This window comes from Habropoda laboriosa, unplaced genomic scaffold, assembly GCF_001263275.1.
Source record: "Habropoda laboriosa isolate 0110345459 unplaced genomic scaffold, ASM126327v1 scaffold3, whole genome shotgun sequence".
NCBI lineage: Eukaryota > Metazoa > Arthropoda > Insecta > Hymenoptera > Apidae > Habropoda > Habropoda laboriosa.
The window spans coordinates 354342-370317 of record NW_017100127.1 but is presented as its reverse complement, the minus strand read 5'-3'; the positions used below and the strand labels follow the sequence as shown (position 1 = coordinate 370317).

The following is a 15976-nucleotide window of genomic DNA, read 5'->3' as shown; positions in this document are numbered from 1 at the left end:
CTCGAGAATTCCTGGAATTTACGTCATTTCTCGGAAATGACCAAATTTCCAAGAATCGAGGCGATTCCGAGAATTGACCAATGGGCCTTCGAAACTTTCGGTTCTCGAGAATTCCTGGAATTTTCGTCATTTCCGAGAAATGACGAAATTTCCGAGAATCGAGGCGATTCCAAGAATTGACCAGTGGGCCTTCGAAACTTTCAGTTCTCGAGAATTCCTGGAATTTTCGTCATTTCCGAGAAATGACGAAATTTCCGAGAACCGAGTCACTTCCAGGAAGTGACTTCCTATCATATCATGTTCGCCTATTAGAAAGTCGATTTTCAGCCAAACGGTCTTTGAAAATTTCAGTTCTCGAGAATTCCTGGAATTTACGTCATTTCTCGGAAATGACGAAATTTCCAAGAATCGAGGCACTTCCAGGAAGTGACCTCCTATCATATCATGTTCGCCTATTAGAAAGTCGATTTTCAGTCAAAAGGTCTTCGAAACTTTCAGTTCTCGAGAATTCCTGGAATTTTCGTCAATTCTCAATTCTCGAGAACTGAAAGTTTCGAAGACCTTTTGGCTAAATCCTGACTTTCTAATAGGCGAACATGATATGATAGGAGGTCGCTTCTTGGAATCGCCTCGGTTCTTGGAAATTTCGTCATTTCCGAGAAATGACGAAATTTCCAGGAATTCTCGAGAACTGAAAGTTTCGAAGGCCCATTGATCAATTCTTGGAATCGCTTCGATTCTTAGAAATTTCGTCATTTCCGAGAAATGACGAAAATTCCAGGAATTCTCGAGAACTGAAAGTTTCGAAGACCTTTTGGCTGAAAATCGACTTTCTAATAGGCGAACATGATATGATAGGAGGTCACTTCCTGGAAGTGACTCGATTCTTGGAAATTTCGTCATTTCCGAGAAATGACGAAAATTCCAGGAATTCTCGAGAACTGAAAGTTTCGAAGACCTTTTGGCTGAAAATCGACTTTCTAATAGGCGAACATGATATGATAGGAGGTCACTTCCTGGAAGTGACTCGATTCTTGGAAATTTCGTCATTTCCGAGAAATGACGAAAATTCCAGGAATTCTCGAGAACTGAAAGTTTCGAAGGCCCATTGGTCAATTCTTGGAATCGCCTCGATTCTCGGAAAGTTGGTCATTTCCGAGAAATGACGAAAATTCCAGGAATTCACGAGGACTGAAAGTTTCGAAGGCCCATTGGTCAATTCTCGGAATCGCCTCGATTCTTGGAAATTTGGTCATTTCCGAGAAATGACGAAAATTCCAGGAATTCACGAGGACTGAAAGTTTGGAAGGCCCATTGGTCAATTCTTGGAATCGCCTCGATTCTTGGAAATTTGGTCATTTCCGAGAAATGACGTAAATTCCAGGAATTCTCGAGGACTTCAGCACCGAACGAGTATATTCGCGCTTTCGATGAAAACGCATTCCTGGTGGTTCCTGCCATTGATTTATAGACTTTTGCAACGGAAAATTGTTTAAACAATGGGTTTTTCGCAAAAATAAGTGGATTTGGAATGTAAGGGAGCAATAAATAGACTGTAAAATGCTGTAAAACAATACTGGTATATTGTAACCTTTTGTAATATACATTTTAAACAATAATTTTACAATAAATAATCGATTTATTAACAAATAATCGCATTTCTTCAGTTTTCCTGATGTTCTAGTCCTTTCCTTGATTTCTAGGGTGTCCTGGATGGTCCATCTGTAATTCATACGCAAAGAACATTAATTTTTCTAATTTCTAATAAAAGTTATAAACAATTTCCGACTAATTTATCGGATGCAATGGTTAGTTCAAAGGAAAATTAATATATTGGGCTGGTTTATCAAGTTAAAGCATACGATAATTGCACGACGCCCCGTTTTGAACGGTGAAATAAAAGTATCTTGCTACTTAAAAATCACCGTGTACACAGCGTTTTTATTAAATCTTTAGTTACTGTTACTATAAAAATTGCAAGATATACACAAATTTGAAAATTGTATAGCAAATGAAATATATAAGTATTATGAAATGTATAGATTTTTAATTATGGCATATAGGAAAATATTCTTGTTTCTTTATATTAATTTCCGTATTAAATATGTCAAATAGTTATATACAAGAGGTCTAGGGACTTACATATCTCTTATTTTGTATGTTGGTAGATTAAGTTAAAAAACATAATGTGCACATGGTTAATCTACTTATAACGTATGAAATTGTGTTATGTATGAACTTATATTTTATTAAAGTTTACAAAATGAAAGTGAAAATTCTGACAAGAAATCCTGATGAATATTTAAGGGAAACGAAACGTGATATTTATAAAGGTTAGTTTTTATTTTAGAAAATTATGTTCGAAATAATATGTAATAATAAATTTAATCTTTGTTGTATAAACAGAGTATAATATTTAGCCGTAATTGTATTCATTATTTATAGTTCCCAGGAATTATAATCCAGTATTACATCCATTTGAAGCAGCAAGAGAATATACTAGGGCTTTAAATGCAGTAAAATTAGAGAGAGTATTTGCAAAACCGTTTATAGGTTCTTTGGAAGGACATAAAGATGGAGTGTCTTGTTTGGTTAAACATCCTTCACAGTTGTCTCTAGTTCTCAGTGGAGCTTTCGATGGGGAAATAAGATTATGGAATCTTATACAAAAAACTTGTGAACGTAGCTTTCTGGCACATGATGGCATAGTACGAGGAGCTGCATTTGATGTAAATACTGCACGTTTTATTACTGTTGGTGATGATAAAACTATTAAAATATGGAAAACAGAAAAGCCATCGCTTGGTGAAGAAGAAGAACCTATAAATACAATCATTAGTAAAGTAAAGTATTTCTAATTTAAGAAAAAAAGAATTACTTTACCTATATATGGGATTAAAAGCTATGAATATTTTATAGACTATAATAACTGGAATCTCTCATCATCGAAGTCAATCAGTATTTGCAACATGTGGTGAAGTATGCTATTTATGGGAAGAAACCAGAAATGAACCAATTCAGACATTCAAATGGGGTGTAGATAGTTTGTATGATATTAAATATAATCCTGTTCAAACGAATTTATTTGGTAAGTATTGTTACATGTTGTGCTAAGTAATAATTATCATATTTTAAAGTTATAGCTACATATGAATACTTTACAGCTGCTTGTGCTAGTGATCGTAGTATAATTTTATATGATGCAAGAGAAACAGGTCCTTTGCGAAAAGTACTTATGAAGTTAAGGTCTAATAAACTATCTTGGAATCCCATGGAAGCAATAACTTTCACATGTGCCAATGAAGATTACAAGTATGTTTAAAAAAAATTTTTGTATAGCATAATATAAAATAGATAAATTAGTTATAACCTTCTAATGTTTTCCGTTTAGCTTGTATACTTATGACATTCGCCAATTGAAAATACCTGTAAATGTGCACATGGATCATGTAGAAGCTGTAACAGATGTGGATTACTCACCAACTGGTAAAGAATTTGTGTCTGGTAGCTATGATAAATCTGTTCGTATTTTTGAGACAAATAAACGTCATTCTCGAGAAGTTTATCATACGAAACGTATGCAAAGATTAACGTGCATAGGATGGTCTCTTGATAATAAATATATTATTAGCGGTAGTGACGAAATGAATATTCGCATTTGGAAAGCAAGGGCATCAGAAAAGCTGGGTGTGGTATGTAGTTATATTAGTTATGCTTTATATTTTCTTTTTTTCTACCATTTTCTACAATTATCATTACAGTTGAAACCTAGAGAAAGGGCAGCGTTACGTTATAGTGATGCTTTGAAAGAAAAGTTTGCTGCACATCCTCAAGTAAGACGAATTGCTCGGCACAGACAGGTTCCGAAATATATTTATAATGCAAGAGCTGAATTACGTATGATTCAAGAGAAAAGTAAACGAAAGTATGTATTGTTTGAAAAAAGAAGCTTGAGAAATTTAAATTATGTACATTACTTCTCAGTGCTTTTACTTATTTATATTTTATATTTACTTATTTGTTTAGGGAGGCTAACATGCGTGCTCATTCTAAAAAAGGAGCAGTACCTTTTGTTACGGAAAAAGAAAAACACGTTGTACGAGAGGAAGCATAATAATACACAATTGTGCATTATAATATTACAAATTTTTAGACTAGTTTAATAAAAACAAGACAGGTTTGATCCCATTAAATTATAATTCATGTAATTGTACAATATTTTCAATAAAATTAACATTGCCACTGTTATACAAATACTATTGTTGTATTTTGAACAAAATATATTTGCGTTTTATTATAATTTATCTATTCATTTTCTGAAAATATACATTTATGAAATATGTGTATAAAGCTAATTTTATTATGTTTTATATTTGTTTACCAAAATAAAGGTTTATTTATATTCTTATTTTGGAAAAATATCAAAGTCAATTGCTAACTACTATTAAATTACCCTCTTGTTATTGTTCCTTTTATTTTAATACGAGCTTCTACAATTTTTAAATGATAAAAATGTCCATGATTTCATTCGAAATTTCTTTCGTACAAATGATCGAATCTCTCGTAAAAATAATTCAATATTGTCAAGGATAGGTAATGTTATTATAGATATAATGTAAGTACGTACTGTAGACTAAATTATATTATTTTATTCATTGTTTATTGTAATAAATAATTTTATTGAAATTATACAACGCATTGCTATAATGATTCGTAAAACGTTACAAACTTCAAGCAGTGATTAATGTCTCGCTTAGCGTAGCTTACAACGATTTATTAATTTCCTTTCGTTTTGTTTGCGCATTTATCTTAGCAGATATTTATTAATTTGGCGATACGAAGATCATCCTGTACCTTCCCTATCGATGTCAAAAGTACAACGAATGTTCGTAAACTAGCTAAATCAAGCTGAAGTCTTATTTCGTGTCTTTCTCAATGGTGACAATAAGCGATTTTAATCTTCATACTTCTTTTGCTTATCCTATAATTTGATGTCCGCATTACAGCTGTTACGCTTTCGGTTGATACGGTTTAAATAAACAAATACAAGACACATTTATCGATTTTATATGTAAGTTCTATTATGGTAAGGAGGGTGTTGTATTTAATTTAATACCAGATATTTAAACGCGAGTAAACTCCTTATTAAAATACTATTTTATTATCCATTAATTATCATCTGTCTTATTTGCGTTGCTTTATAGGATGAATTACCGGCAATCTGCCTTTGTACAGAATGCGTACATATTATTCGGTGGAATGGGTGGCAGTTGTGTAGATCTTAATTGATCTCCTTGTTATCTCGTGTTTGTTGAAAAAATCGAAAAGTAGGAGCTTCATTGGAATATTTCCTTAAAATTCTATGTTTTTCGGCGTACAAAAAGCGGCACGTAATTCCCGATTTTGCTCGTCTATGTATATTGGTTATTACACACACACATAAGATCATGTACCTTTCCGTTCCCTTTATTTTTTTCTTTCTTTAATTATTTTCTATGCGCGCGTAAATTCTGTACAAGACTAGGTTAGTCGAGCAATTAAATTACCACTGTGAAGTTATTTTATTTTTTATTTTTTTTTTGTTTGTCGGTTTCAAAATTTCATAGTATATATATAACTACTCTTCGTGTCGTTTCTGTTTCAAGGGTGTTAAATCTCCTCTAACGCTGCTGTCAATGTCATTTAATTAAATATAAGTAGTATTGTATAACAATAATTATAATTTATATACATATAAACACATTTACATTAATTTTGTAAAACACTATTTAGCCGCGTGAATTTTTTCATGGTAAAATCCCAGAAGATTTCGAAATCTTTCTTCTTACAGTTCGATGTGAAATTAAGAGAAAATATGGATTGCATTTGCCGATCTGTTCAACTATATTGGCCAAAAATTACATCGATCTGAAGATGCAAAAACAACTTTTCCGACAATGTTCGATCGATAAATTTCCGAATGCTGATACAATTGTTTTTGTTGCCTAACGAACGTTTGTTGGGTAATGCAACGCTGTGAAATAAACTTCGGTTTTTTCTCTCTCTTTTTCTTTTATAAACTAAATTCAACACCGATAAAATTTTACACGTTCATTCGGAACGAAACCATTTACAAAAAGACATTCGCAGTAACATTAAAAAATATACTTATCTCATTTCTTGGGATAAATTTTTATTTGATCGAAATGCTACAATAAACTAGTCCGTGAAAAATGTTGCAAACTAGCCATTCTTCGAAAAATTCCCCGTTCGCAGAGTTCGCGTTAAACTGATTGTTCAAAGATATAAATAGAGTGTAACACGCTTGTTAATTTGGTTAAACGATGAAATTCATACAAATTGCGTATCAGCGATTTCTCCCGGCCGTTTAACACAAACCCTGCGATCTATCGATCTATAAAATAAGGAATCAGTTTCCCTGCTGTGCGTCCTCCGACTTTTGATTCGCTGTTATTTCTGTGAATAGTGGCGACCGTTAAATTACTTAATTCCTACGTTTCTTATCTCTATAGATGACTTATGAATACGTATCACCGCGTAAAACGTAATTATCCGAACGTACGACACTTTTCTTTTTTTTTTTCTTCATTTCTCGAGATACATACATGTACACGCGATGCATCGTTGCAATAAAATTAGTCAATCTTGCGCCATCGTGAAATTTTCATTTCGTTCATCGATCGTAACACCGATTGACACGTTTAGAACGGGGCGTAGAGATTCACGATGAAAACACTCCGGTGATTCCCCGCACTCCTCGATGTTCTGTAATTGTATTACAATCATCTCCGTGCACGATTACTATCGCAAAGAGCGTTTATTCTTCGGTTTCTCCCATAGTCTTTGCCCGAACGAATTTTCGCATTAGCTAGTTCGGTATCGAAGAGCATCGGGGGGTGATGAAACTATCGATTTTTTCCAGATCGTACCGATTGCGAAGCTTTATTCTAAACGTTCAGGTCGGCCATCATTTTACGGAAGTCGGCTAATGTATTGTAATCGGGGTCCGAATCGATGTCCGCGAAGTCTTTGTTGGAATCGCTTTTCACAAAGCTGGGATTGTATCGACTTAATGACAACGGGCACGGCAGTAATTCTGGCATTACCGAGTGGTGGGTAATTAGAGCAGTTAGGGTTGTGAATTCCTTTGTAAAGCCCTGGAACAGAGAAAAAGATAGCGTAATCATTAGCGGTCCTTGTTATTTCGTTTATTCGTACGTCGCAGGAGGGTTATTCAATAAGTGGAAAGACAAAGAGCTCTGGTTCGAGAAATGTCCAAATAAAAAGTAGAATATACTTTCGAAATCGATCAAAGTCAATTTGAAACAGCTGTTTGACAACAAAATAAAAAAAAAGAAATAGAAAAAATTGTAGAACGAGAAGGCGCTTACTTTTTTTTTTTTTTTTTTTTTTTTTTAATCAAATTTAAAGGTTCCTTGGAAATATTGATCTAGATTATAAAATTCGTCACGAACTTACGGGATGACCTAATATTACACAGAATTATTCGAGATACGTCCAGTTTGTAACGCGAGCAACGTAGCTTAAATTTGTGTATAGCGTATTGTTTGTCCATTAAGCAAACCGATGATAGACACAGTACGTCAAAATTATCATCTGTCGTACGTGTTCGAATCTCGTAGCGTGTTGCTACGGCAATGCAATTCCAGACGAAAAGAGTGGGGAGAGATTTGATTTCCCTGCGGTACATCCAACAAAACTCATTTATACTGGTTTCGGAGATTATCAAAGTCCTCGGACCCATTTAATTTATCCTACAAGGGAAGTTCGGCCATTTAAATACGCATACTCAAATGGCAAAATATGCAACCAAAGTAGCTTTGTGCTTGCACAGTATTCTCCATTATATTCCAGAACTAAAAGCTACTGTCCGAATGTAATATTACTCTTTGGTGATTAACATACACGTATAAGAACAGCTCACGGTTGCTCGGTTGGAAATTCTTTTTTGACGGTGTTCGCTAATTTTTCACGGTGTATTTTGAAAAGGAAATATTTTATTTTTGTAAAAATGCAAAGGAACCGAGAGAAATTTCATTGTCGAGAATGAAATATGCGTGTGTAAATTCATTCATGTTTATATTAAATATAAAATGATTATGGCGCACAAGTTTTCTTTAATCGAATGTAACAGTGGCGTAAGTCACTTTACTCACGATGTAAAATCGACTCTTATTTTTCGTTAACAGAAATGAAAATATAGGCAAGTTAAATTGGTAAATAAAACAAGTGTTTCTAATACTTGCTATTTCTATAATAAACTCATTTTTTGAAATTTTGGACTTACTCAATTGAGGGGCTCATATGTTAAGTATGAAAAGTAGTATGAACAATATAGCACGCTTTCACAAATTGAATAATTTTCAATTTCATTATCTTCCCACAATAAGAACACATTACTTATCAAACCTAATTCTTATCATTTTTGAAATGTTTATTATGTATACTGTATTCGATAGCTACAAGAGTCTGCAATCTGTACCTTGTCTGTATTATTCTGTCCAGATCAGTTGGTAAACATTTCAATGGATTTCGTTTAGACATAAATATTAACAAGGATAACGAATATTAAAGCAATGATACTTTAAAAATTGTTGAACTTTTAGTACGACTCTTTCGTTTCATTTTATATTTACATGGAAAACCACAAGATCATGTGCTCTTCTCTGTTATCAATATAACTTAATATAAATTAACCCCTTAACCTATGATTTCTTTTCTGACCGTGCATCTAAGCGTCAGCCATTTGCTATTTTAGTACTGCATCGTGTAATAAAAGTTAATCTGTTAAAGATTAATTGTATTTTGTAATTCTCAGTCTTAGGAATTCAAACGAAAGTTGGGATTACGATGAATTTTTCTTATCGATATAACTACTTTTCTCACATCTTCACCAGAATCTCTGCCACGAGTCTGACACGTTATTATAGGTTAAAGGGTTAATACAAATTTTCATTCAACTGAGAATTATTTTTGTCATTTAATCAATACAACTGCAGAAACGGTCGTCAATAACCACAGCACGTCGATTAAATAAATAAATAAATAAACAAACAGCAATTGCGGAAAATGAATCCAAGTTATCGCGACGAAGGTGTTAAATACCCCACTTAAGCGCGAACGTTTCGTAGACGGTTAAAGACTTTCATAAAAAGGAACATCACGGTGAAGACTTGAGGAAAGATTTACCTTGATTTTGTAGCCTTTGTTCGTACGCATTATGAGATAATGGGCTATTCCGCTTGGTTGGAATTCGCGCGGCACTCGAAGCGAAAGGGCATAGCATCCGGGTTTACTGGTGCTCTCCCGCACCATGAAGGCTCCTTCCGGCTCTTGGCTCAACACTTCTAGCGTTATTTCTCTGGAATCATAAATGACCGCGACACCGTGAAAATGCAAATCCGTATAAATAAGCGGTAGAAATAACCACCGCAACAAGACGCGGATCATAATTCTCCCTTACGACCTCGTATATCGTCTAACTGTAAAATGTGGTTATTTTTGTCGAGAATAATGATAGTAAGTTCATTTCAGTTTCAACATACACTGCCATTTATAAGTATTAGGACCACCGTTATTCTGTTCGTAAAGAAATTATTAGGTCATCCTGAACATTTTTAGTTCAAATAATTTCCATAATGTTCGATACACTTTTATAGAAAAATCCGAATAAGGGATTAAAAGAGAAAGAAACTGCTGAAAAGCGTCTACAATGTCCTCCTATCTGAGACGAGTGATCTGTGGTTAAAGGATTGAATTACCATATATCAGCAATGACTGTTTAGTGAGTGTCCTAATACTTATGAACGAGAGTATTAAAAGAATTACTTATTGACTGATTGTAAGCCAATTTAATGTTTGAATTAATAACATGTTGGACATTTCAATAATAAAGTATATTTCATAATAACGAAATATTACGTTATACCGATATTCTTATTATTTAAATCAGTGATGAGTACCCGTAGCTCACTGAAGTTGCTTGTGCGACTCAATTTAATCAGCTAAAGTGAAACATTTTTGTGTTTAGCAAGATATACGAATCTACGAATTAATTTTTTAAAAGGCCATAACATAGTCTTCAATTTAGACGTTGAAAAAATACCAGAAGTATTTTAAATGGAAATAATTGGATTTACGATATCGCTATATTTCTTCCATCGACTGTACACGATAGTTTTCAGAAATATAACTTTCATTACACGGAAAAAAATTGAAACAATTGTCCGAAACATGTCCGAAAAAAGACTAGAGTTCCAATATTTCAAGCTATACCGATATTTCTCTGCAATCAAATATTTAAATGTGACTTTTTAACTCCGTGTCAACGCTCTGGTGGAACTTATAATTCTCCCCGTGGCACGGAACGTGTTAAAAACTGATACTTTTAAAGAGAAACGTTAAGAACCTTGGTATCCCAGCTTGGAACCAGGGAGCTTTGCGTAATTCAGCTTCTTCACTGCGATTATTCAGACTATCCGTTCTCTCAGGAAGGGGTGGTGGTGTCGGTGTCGAACCATGAGTACTGCCATCAGCAGGTACTGAGCTGCTCGAAGTACTAATCTGAGATCTCCTCTTCGATTTAAATTCTGTTTCTGTGCCAGAGCTCGGAGAGTTGTGCCCTATCCTGTAAATGGAATGATTATTAATCAGTACTTGAATTAACATAATAAGCATTTTATTCAAATCCCTAAATGCGCTAAACTATGTATGAACATACTTGAATAAAAGAAGAGAATACAATAACGACGTGAAACGGTTAAGTATAAGTGATTGAATTTCACGAAAGTTTACTTTATTTAAAGAAGCCAATAATTTTGTGAGAAGTAATTATTCAAACCAGGCAATAATTTTAATTTCAGTGTTGGGCAAAAGTTATTTCGAATAACGAACAAATTTACTTTATTCATGAATAACGAATAAACTAATTAGATGTTGTTACATCGAATTTATTCGTTATTCGAAATAACTTGTGCCCAACACCGAAGTACCGGAGTTTAAAAAAGAGTAACAAAGAATTGGATACCAATAAATTTTTGAATTTTGATTTTAGCATAGAATATAAAAAGCGTAATGCGTTTCTTAAATTATTAATTGGTATACCACTCGAAATTAATCAATTAAAATTCACCGATACGAATAACATGAAACATGAAAAAATATAATACATTTTCTTATGTGTAATTTTAGTAATTAATTTATACAAAATTATATAGAAAGGGTTAAAATTCGCTGGCCTACAGTAACAGAATATTTTTCTCGAGGTCACCTACCTGTTGTTTTCAATATTGAAGTTTTTCGCGGTAATAGACGCGTTGATAGTATTGTCCAGGCTCTCAGATGGGGGTATCTTGTTGTAGGTCGGCCTCGTGCCCTCCGAGTCGATGATCGCCTCGTTTATATAACCCCCAGAATGCGGCCTGTTCGATGGGCTCGTCGGTGTGCTGCTACCACTGACGAGGGGGCAGCTGTCATCCTCACCGTTCAGTCCAAGAACATCACGACCACCTGTCAAACCCATCGCCAGCCGCTTTATCAGAGGTGGCTTGTCCGTTAGTCTCTTGTACGAGTTTAGTTCCGTTGGTGAGTTGCTCTCATCGCTACTCGGCGTGCTCTGCTGAGAGATACTTTTTGGCTCGTCCTCGTTCGTTATAGGGCCAAGAACGTTCGTGAAGTTGTGCGTTGGCCGTAAACCTGGGATCGAGTTTGGTGTCTGTATTTTTTTTTTGGAACAGAAAGAGAAGTCAGTTAATATTTTTGCGATTTTTTAATTTATTTATCTTAACACTTTGACATCCGCTGGTACGTATATGTGACTTTACCGGCCGAGCGGTTTTCGGTTCTCGGCAGGAGTCACGCTGACATAACTTCATTTCTTTCTTTTTTTTTTACTGTAGAACGTAACATAAAAGATTTGTGTTCAATGTATTTTGCTTAAAAAATGTATCGTAATTACACTCTAAAAGACAGTGAAAAGTGTGTGCGAGAGTCGCCTAGAAGACGTCAAAGTGTTAAGTCGCATCAACCAGTAAAGTTGGGTTATTACCGACTCAGATTATGGAACGGAATTTAGAATTTTTTGAGAATATTTGTATTTTTTCTTAGAAACATTAGTAGCTGACGAGTCTTCTACTTATCATTTAAGTTTTTCCGGATACATTTCTCGATGTCGTAATTTTTTCTTTCAGCAGAAAATCTGACACAGGTGAGAATGAGATGGTCGATAGTGCGGTACCGCAGGTGTCACAAGTTGGGGCATTAGTTAATATTCGATTATAACTTGCAAAGTTTTAAGAAAATTCTGATAAAATACACTAAAGGCGGTTAAAAATCGTTTCGAGTTCCTTTAACCTTCCTGTTACTAAACGAAGCTACAATCGATAATCGTGAACAAAGTTACGACTGCATATTTGTTGCAAATAATTGTTCAAACGAATAAGATTTTGCTTTTTCTGAACTTTCGTTATTTCTTCGTTCGTGAAAATGTATGAAATCAATATTTTCATAACTTATGCTGGCTTTTCTCTTAAGTATTAGGTTGTTGCAAATGAAATAATCGAGGTGTTAATAAAATTTTCAAGTGTGTAGTTTTAGTAAAAATATCGTATTTATTAAGTGAAGTATGATCTGAGATTATTTATGCTTTTCTTTAAAAAAAAAAACATTTTAACAATTTATTTTTGTCCAACTAAAAAGTGACGAGTGGAATTTGATCTCGATCTACGGTTAACTTTCGTGCACAATCTGCCATTTAACAGTAAAATAATAGACGAATTTGGGCTAACTTCGAGTTTTAAATTGACGAACTTACAACAAGTTAATAAGTCCTATCTAGTAATACACTTAACTCTTTGACTTATAACAACGAGTCAGACTCGTAGCAGAGATTTTGGTCAAGATGTAAGAAAAGTAGTCACATTGGTTCAAAAAATTAATTTGTAACAAATTAGCTTTCGTTACCCGAACAGTACTAAAACAGAAAATGGCTGACGCTTAGACGCACAGTCAGAAAAGAAGTCATACATTAAGGGGTTATCAACGAAATTCTCAAATCGGTCGTTTCATATGCAACAAACCTAATATTTCTTTTTCTTTTTCGCGCACGAAACGCGTATTCTACGCAAATCGAGGGTCCGGTGTATTCTAAAAACGGTTGCACGTCTAGTTCCTACGGTCGAGTCCAGATCCGAAGAGTCCATCGCTCGGTTCACGCGAGATTTCGATCGATAGGGCGCCGTCGAAGTGGCGCGGCAGCGTATTTATTTAAATTGATCTCGAGAATCGTGGCGAATAACGGCGTGAAATGACATCGGTACGTTCCTTGAAAGAGCCATCGGGCGAAAATATCCGAGGAGGAGGATATGTAAGCTCACCTTCACGCTGGCGAGTCGCAGCGTGGGCGAGCCAGCGCTGCCGAGCTGAACGTTCATGTCCGCCGCAGACGAACCGCTTCCAGTTCTGGACGTGGGCGACGTCCGACTTTTTAACCACGAATTCGAAGACGAATTCCTGCAAACACCACCCGCGCTGGCGATTGAACTGTCGCCAGGCAGCGATTTGTTCTGTAACAAAAGCAAGTAGCAAAGTTAATCGTTGATAAATTCAAAATGTTATAAAAATTCAGGTTGGACGCAGTGATAAATATTAGAGTGATAGTACTAATTAAAGTGACTGAAACATAACAGTTTTACCAGTAATTTCTATAAATTTTACAGAATATTAGGATCGTCTTCCAAGTTTTTACTTATCGTAGATTACATTAAATTTTGTTGTTTCAGAATCGAAATTACATTGCTGTATGTATACAGAAATTAGAAGAATTTGAATACGTTAATTTATGATTTTTTTGTGAAATTTATGAGAATTGTAAAATGTAAATAATAATAATAATTTGTATATCTCTTAGACACCGATACTTCAATTTCTTCCAAGAATTAATATCTAAACTATCCTTGTAAAAAAATTAAACGAATTCGAAGCGAGATGTTATCGTTACAAAATAAATTTCCCTTTACATTTAACAATCGTCACATTCGCCAGACAACTGCTACAGCGAATAATTTAAACAACAAGTCTGGCCAGAAAATTGGCAATGTAAGGTAAGAAAACAGTCCCTGAGAAAACGAACGAGAAATAAAACGAGGAGAAACGGAGTTCTGCTGAATGTTTGATCCGTTAGACAGTAAATGTCAAATGAGTTGTAGCAGCCTCGATGTTGTACTTGCCAATTTTTGACGTAGAAATCGAGGGGAAGGAGGGCCTGAACGGCGAAGGCGGAGGTGATGAAAGTTGAAAACCGATGAATAGTTTATCGATAGAATCTTACCATTCCCAGGACGATTGCGTAGGGAGAACCAGCGGACAGGCCGCGATGAACTGACCGTTTACTTGGAAACACCACGGAGCCGAGAGACTCGGGTCGAATTTATAATTAACGCGGGCTGTAAATGGGACACCTCTACTGGAGACTGATGCTCCCATGAGACTGCGTTAGATATCGTTCTTCTTTTTTCCCTCCGCGTGCTTTTGAACGTGTTACGGTGAAAAATTTCTCTCACGTTCGCTTCGAAATTCGGTGGAATTGTAGGAAAGGTGCGGCTGTATTTGTCGAAACTTCGTACGATTTTCTTAACTTCCGTCTCGCAGATACCTACTCTCCTGGGTTGCTTCTAGGGAAATTTTTACGTCTGATAAATCGGGCCGTTCGATGCAGTGGCAGGCAATTATTCGAAACGCTCGACCGTGAAAAATTGCTACCGAATAAAATAGACCGATCGATGGAAAAGGGTAATTCTTTAAACAAACCGTTCTCCTTGTCACGTGTCTTGTCTCCGCGATAACAAATGACGCACGTGATTCGATTACGTTCTACACGATTAACTTGCGACCTAAGTTTTATTTTAGTTTGTTTAATTCGTTTATTTCGCGCTTTTCTCGGTTTCTCTGGACTTCTTTTGTTAGTTAATTTTTCGTATCAAAAGGTTTATACAGAGAGAAGTGTTCAATTGACGTTTAATCTTTTCCTCATTGGTATAACGGCTCGAAAAAGTAATTACCCTACTCGAAAGATAGCAAATGCACCGACCGCTTTCTAGATAGAACTAATTAACAGTAACGGATATGAAACATTTCGATGTCTATAAATCTCACAGGAAATATCAGGCTGATCTGATGTACGTACTTACACACTCGTGCACTTATTGCGAACTAAATCTTAACGGTCGTTGGAAAATTGTTAAGGTCCAAGAAAATAATTCAGTTTGGAAGTTTGTACAGTGTCCGGCAAAAGGATCTAACGGTTTTATTAAGTAAAAGCTTTTGTACTGAGAATAAACATATTCCAAGTAGTAATGATTTTTTACAGCAGATTGTATGATAATTTTTTATAGCACTAAATATATTAAACATATTATAGTATAGTAAATTTATAGTAAATCTATTATCTGTAATAAAAAAAAATATAAAACATACATACAGTCTTAAACAGATCAAATCGGTTCTTTTATATCAATAATTTCGTGCGGTTTATAGCGACAATTGTCTTCCTGTTCTTTGAAGTGCAACTAACTGCAGTACGAAGCGTAAAAACAAAACGTGACTTAACAGCTAACAGTTAACCTTACATTTTAGCCAAAAATTTTGAAAATTTATGTTGTTTTGTAAGTTTGACATAATTTTAACCAGATGCAAGACATGCGAAAGGAGCATTTTCGGCATATAATGCTTTTCTATTTCAAGAAAGGGAAAAACGTAACAGAAGCGGGAGAAAAGTTGTGCGAGGTGTAGAATGCGATCAAAGAACGCGTATGCTAAAAATGGTTAGCGAGATTTCCTACTGGAGATTTTTCTCTTAAAGATGCACCACACTCTGATCGACCGAAGGAGATTGATGTCGACCAAATGAAGGGTATAATCGATACTAATCCTCGTTGCACAACGCGATATATTGCAGAAA

The 15976-nt window shown here is 34.9% G+C and overlaps 2 protein-coding genes across 2 annotated transcripts in view; one reads left to right on the top strand and one right to left on the bottom strand.

Moving 5' to 3' along the window:
- Positions 1-2212: 2212 nt before the first annotated feature.
- On the top strand, positions 2213-4114 carry LOC108577422 (DDB1- and CUL4-associated factor 13). The gene is made up of 7 exons (XM_017940919.1): positions 2213-2333; positions 2446-2843; positions 2920-3088; positions 3165-3312; positions 3392-3692; positions 3762-3925; positions 4027-4114. Exons 1-7 carry the CDS (start codon positions 2234-2236, stop codon positions 4112-4114), a joined length of 1368 nt encoding a protein of 455 aa, XP_017796408.1. The 5' UTR covers positions 2213-2233.
- A 2600-nt stretch (positions 4115-6714) lies between these two features.
- The window catches only part of LOC108578723 (tensin-1-like), a 171727-nt gene continuing 162465 nt past the window's right edge, over positions 6715-15976 (bottom strand). Inside the window, exons 4-8 of the mRNA XM_017942140.1 lie at positions 13395-13583; positions 11295-11734; positions 10430-10648; positions 9211-9382; positions 6715-7157 (exon numbers count right to left, since the gene is read on the bottom strand). Coding sequence (XP_017797629.1) covers positions 6948-7157; positions 9211-9382; positions 10430-10648; positions 11295-11734; positions 13395-13583 — 1230 coding nt within the window. The 3' untranslated portion in view covers positions 6715-6947. The remainder of the gene's footprint in view (positions 7158-9210; positions 9383-10429; positions 10649-11294; positions 11735-13394; positions 13584-15976) is intronic.

Bases quoted from the DNA above. Each gene is read 5' to 3' on its own strand.
- LOC108577422 (XM_017940919.1), top strand. From the start codon at position 2,234: ATGAACTTATATTTTATTAAAGTTTACAAAATGAAAGTGAAAATTCTG. The intron at 3,089-3,164 runs GTAAGTATTGTT...AATACTTTACAG, and splicing joins TGTTCAAACGAATTTATTTG to CTGCTTGTGCTAGTGATCGT. The intron at 3,926-4,026 runs GTATGTATTGTT...TTATTTGTTTAG, and splicing joins CAAGAGAAAAGTAAACGAAA to GGAGGCTAACATGCGTGCTC.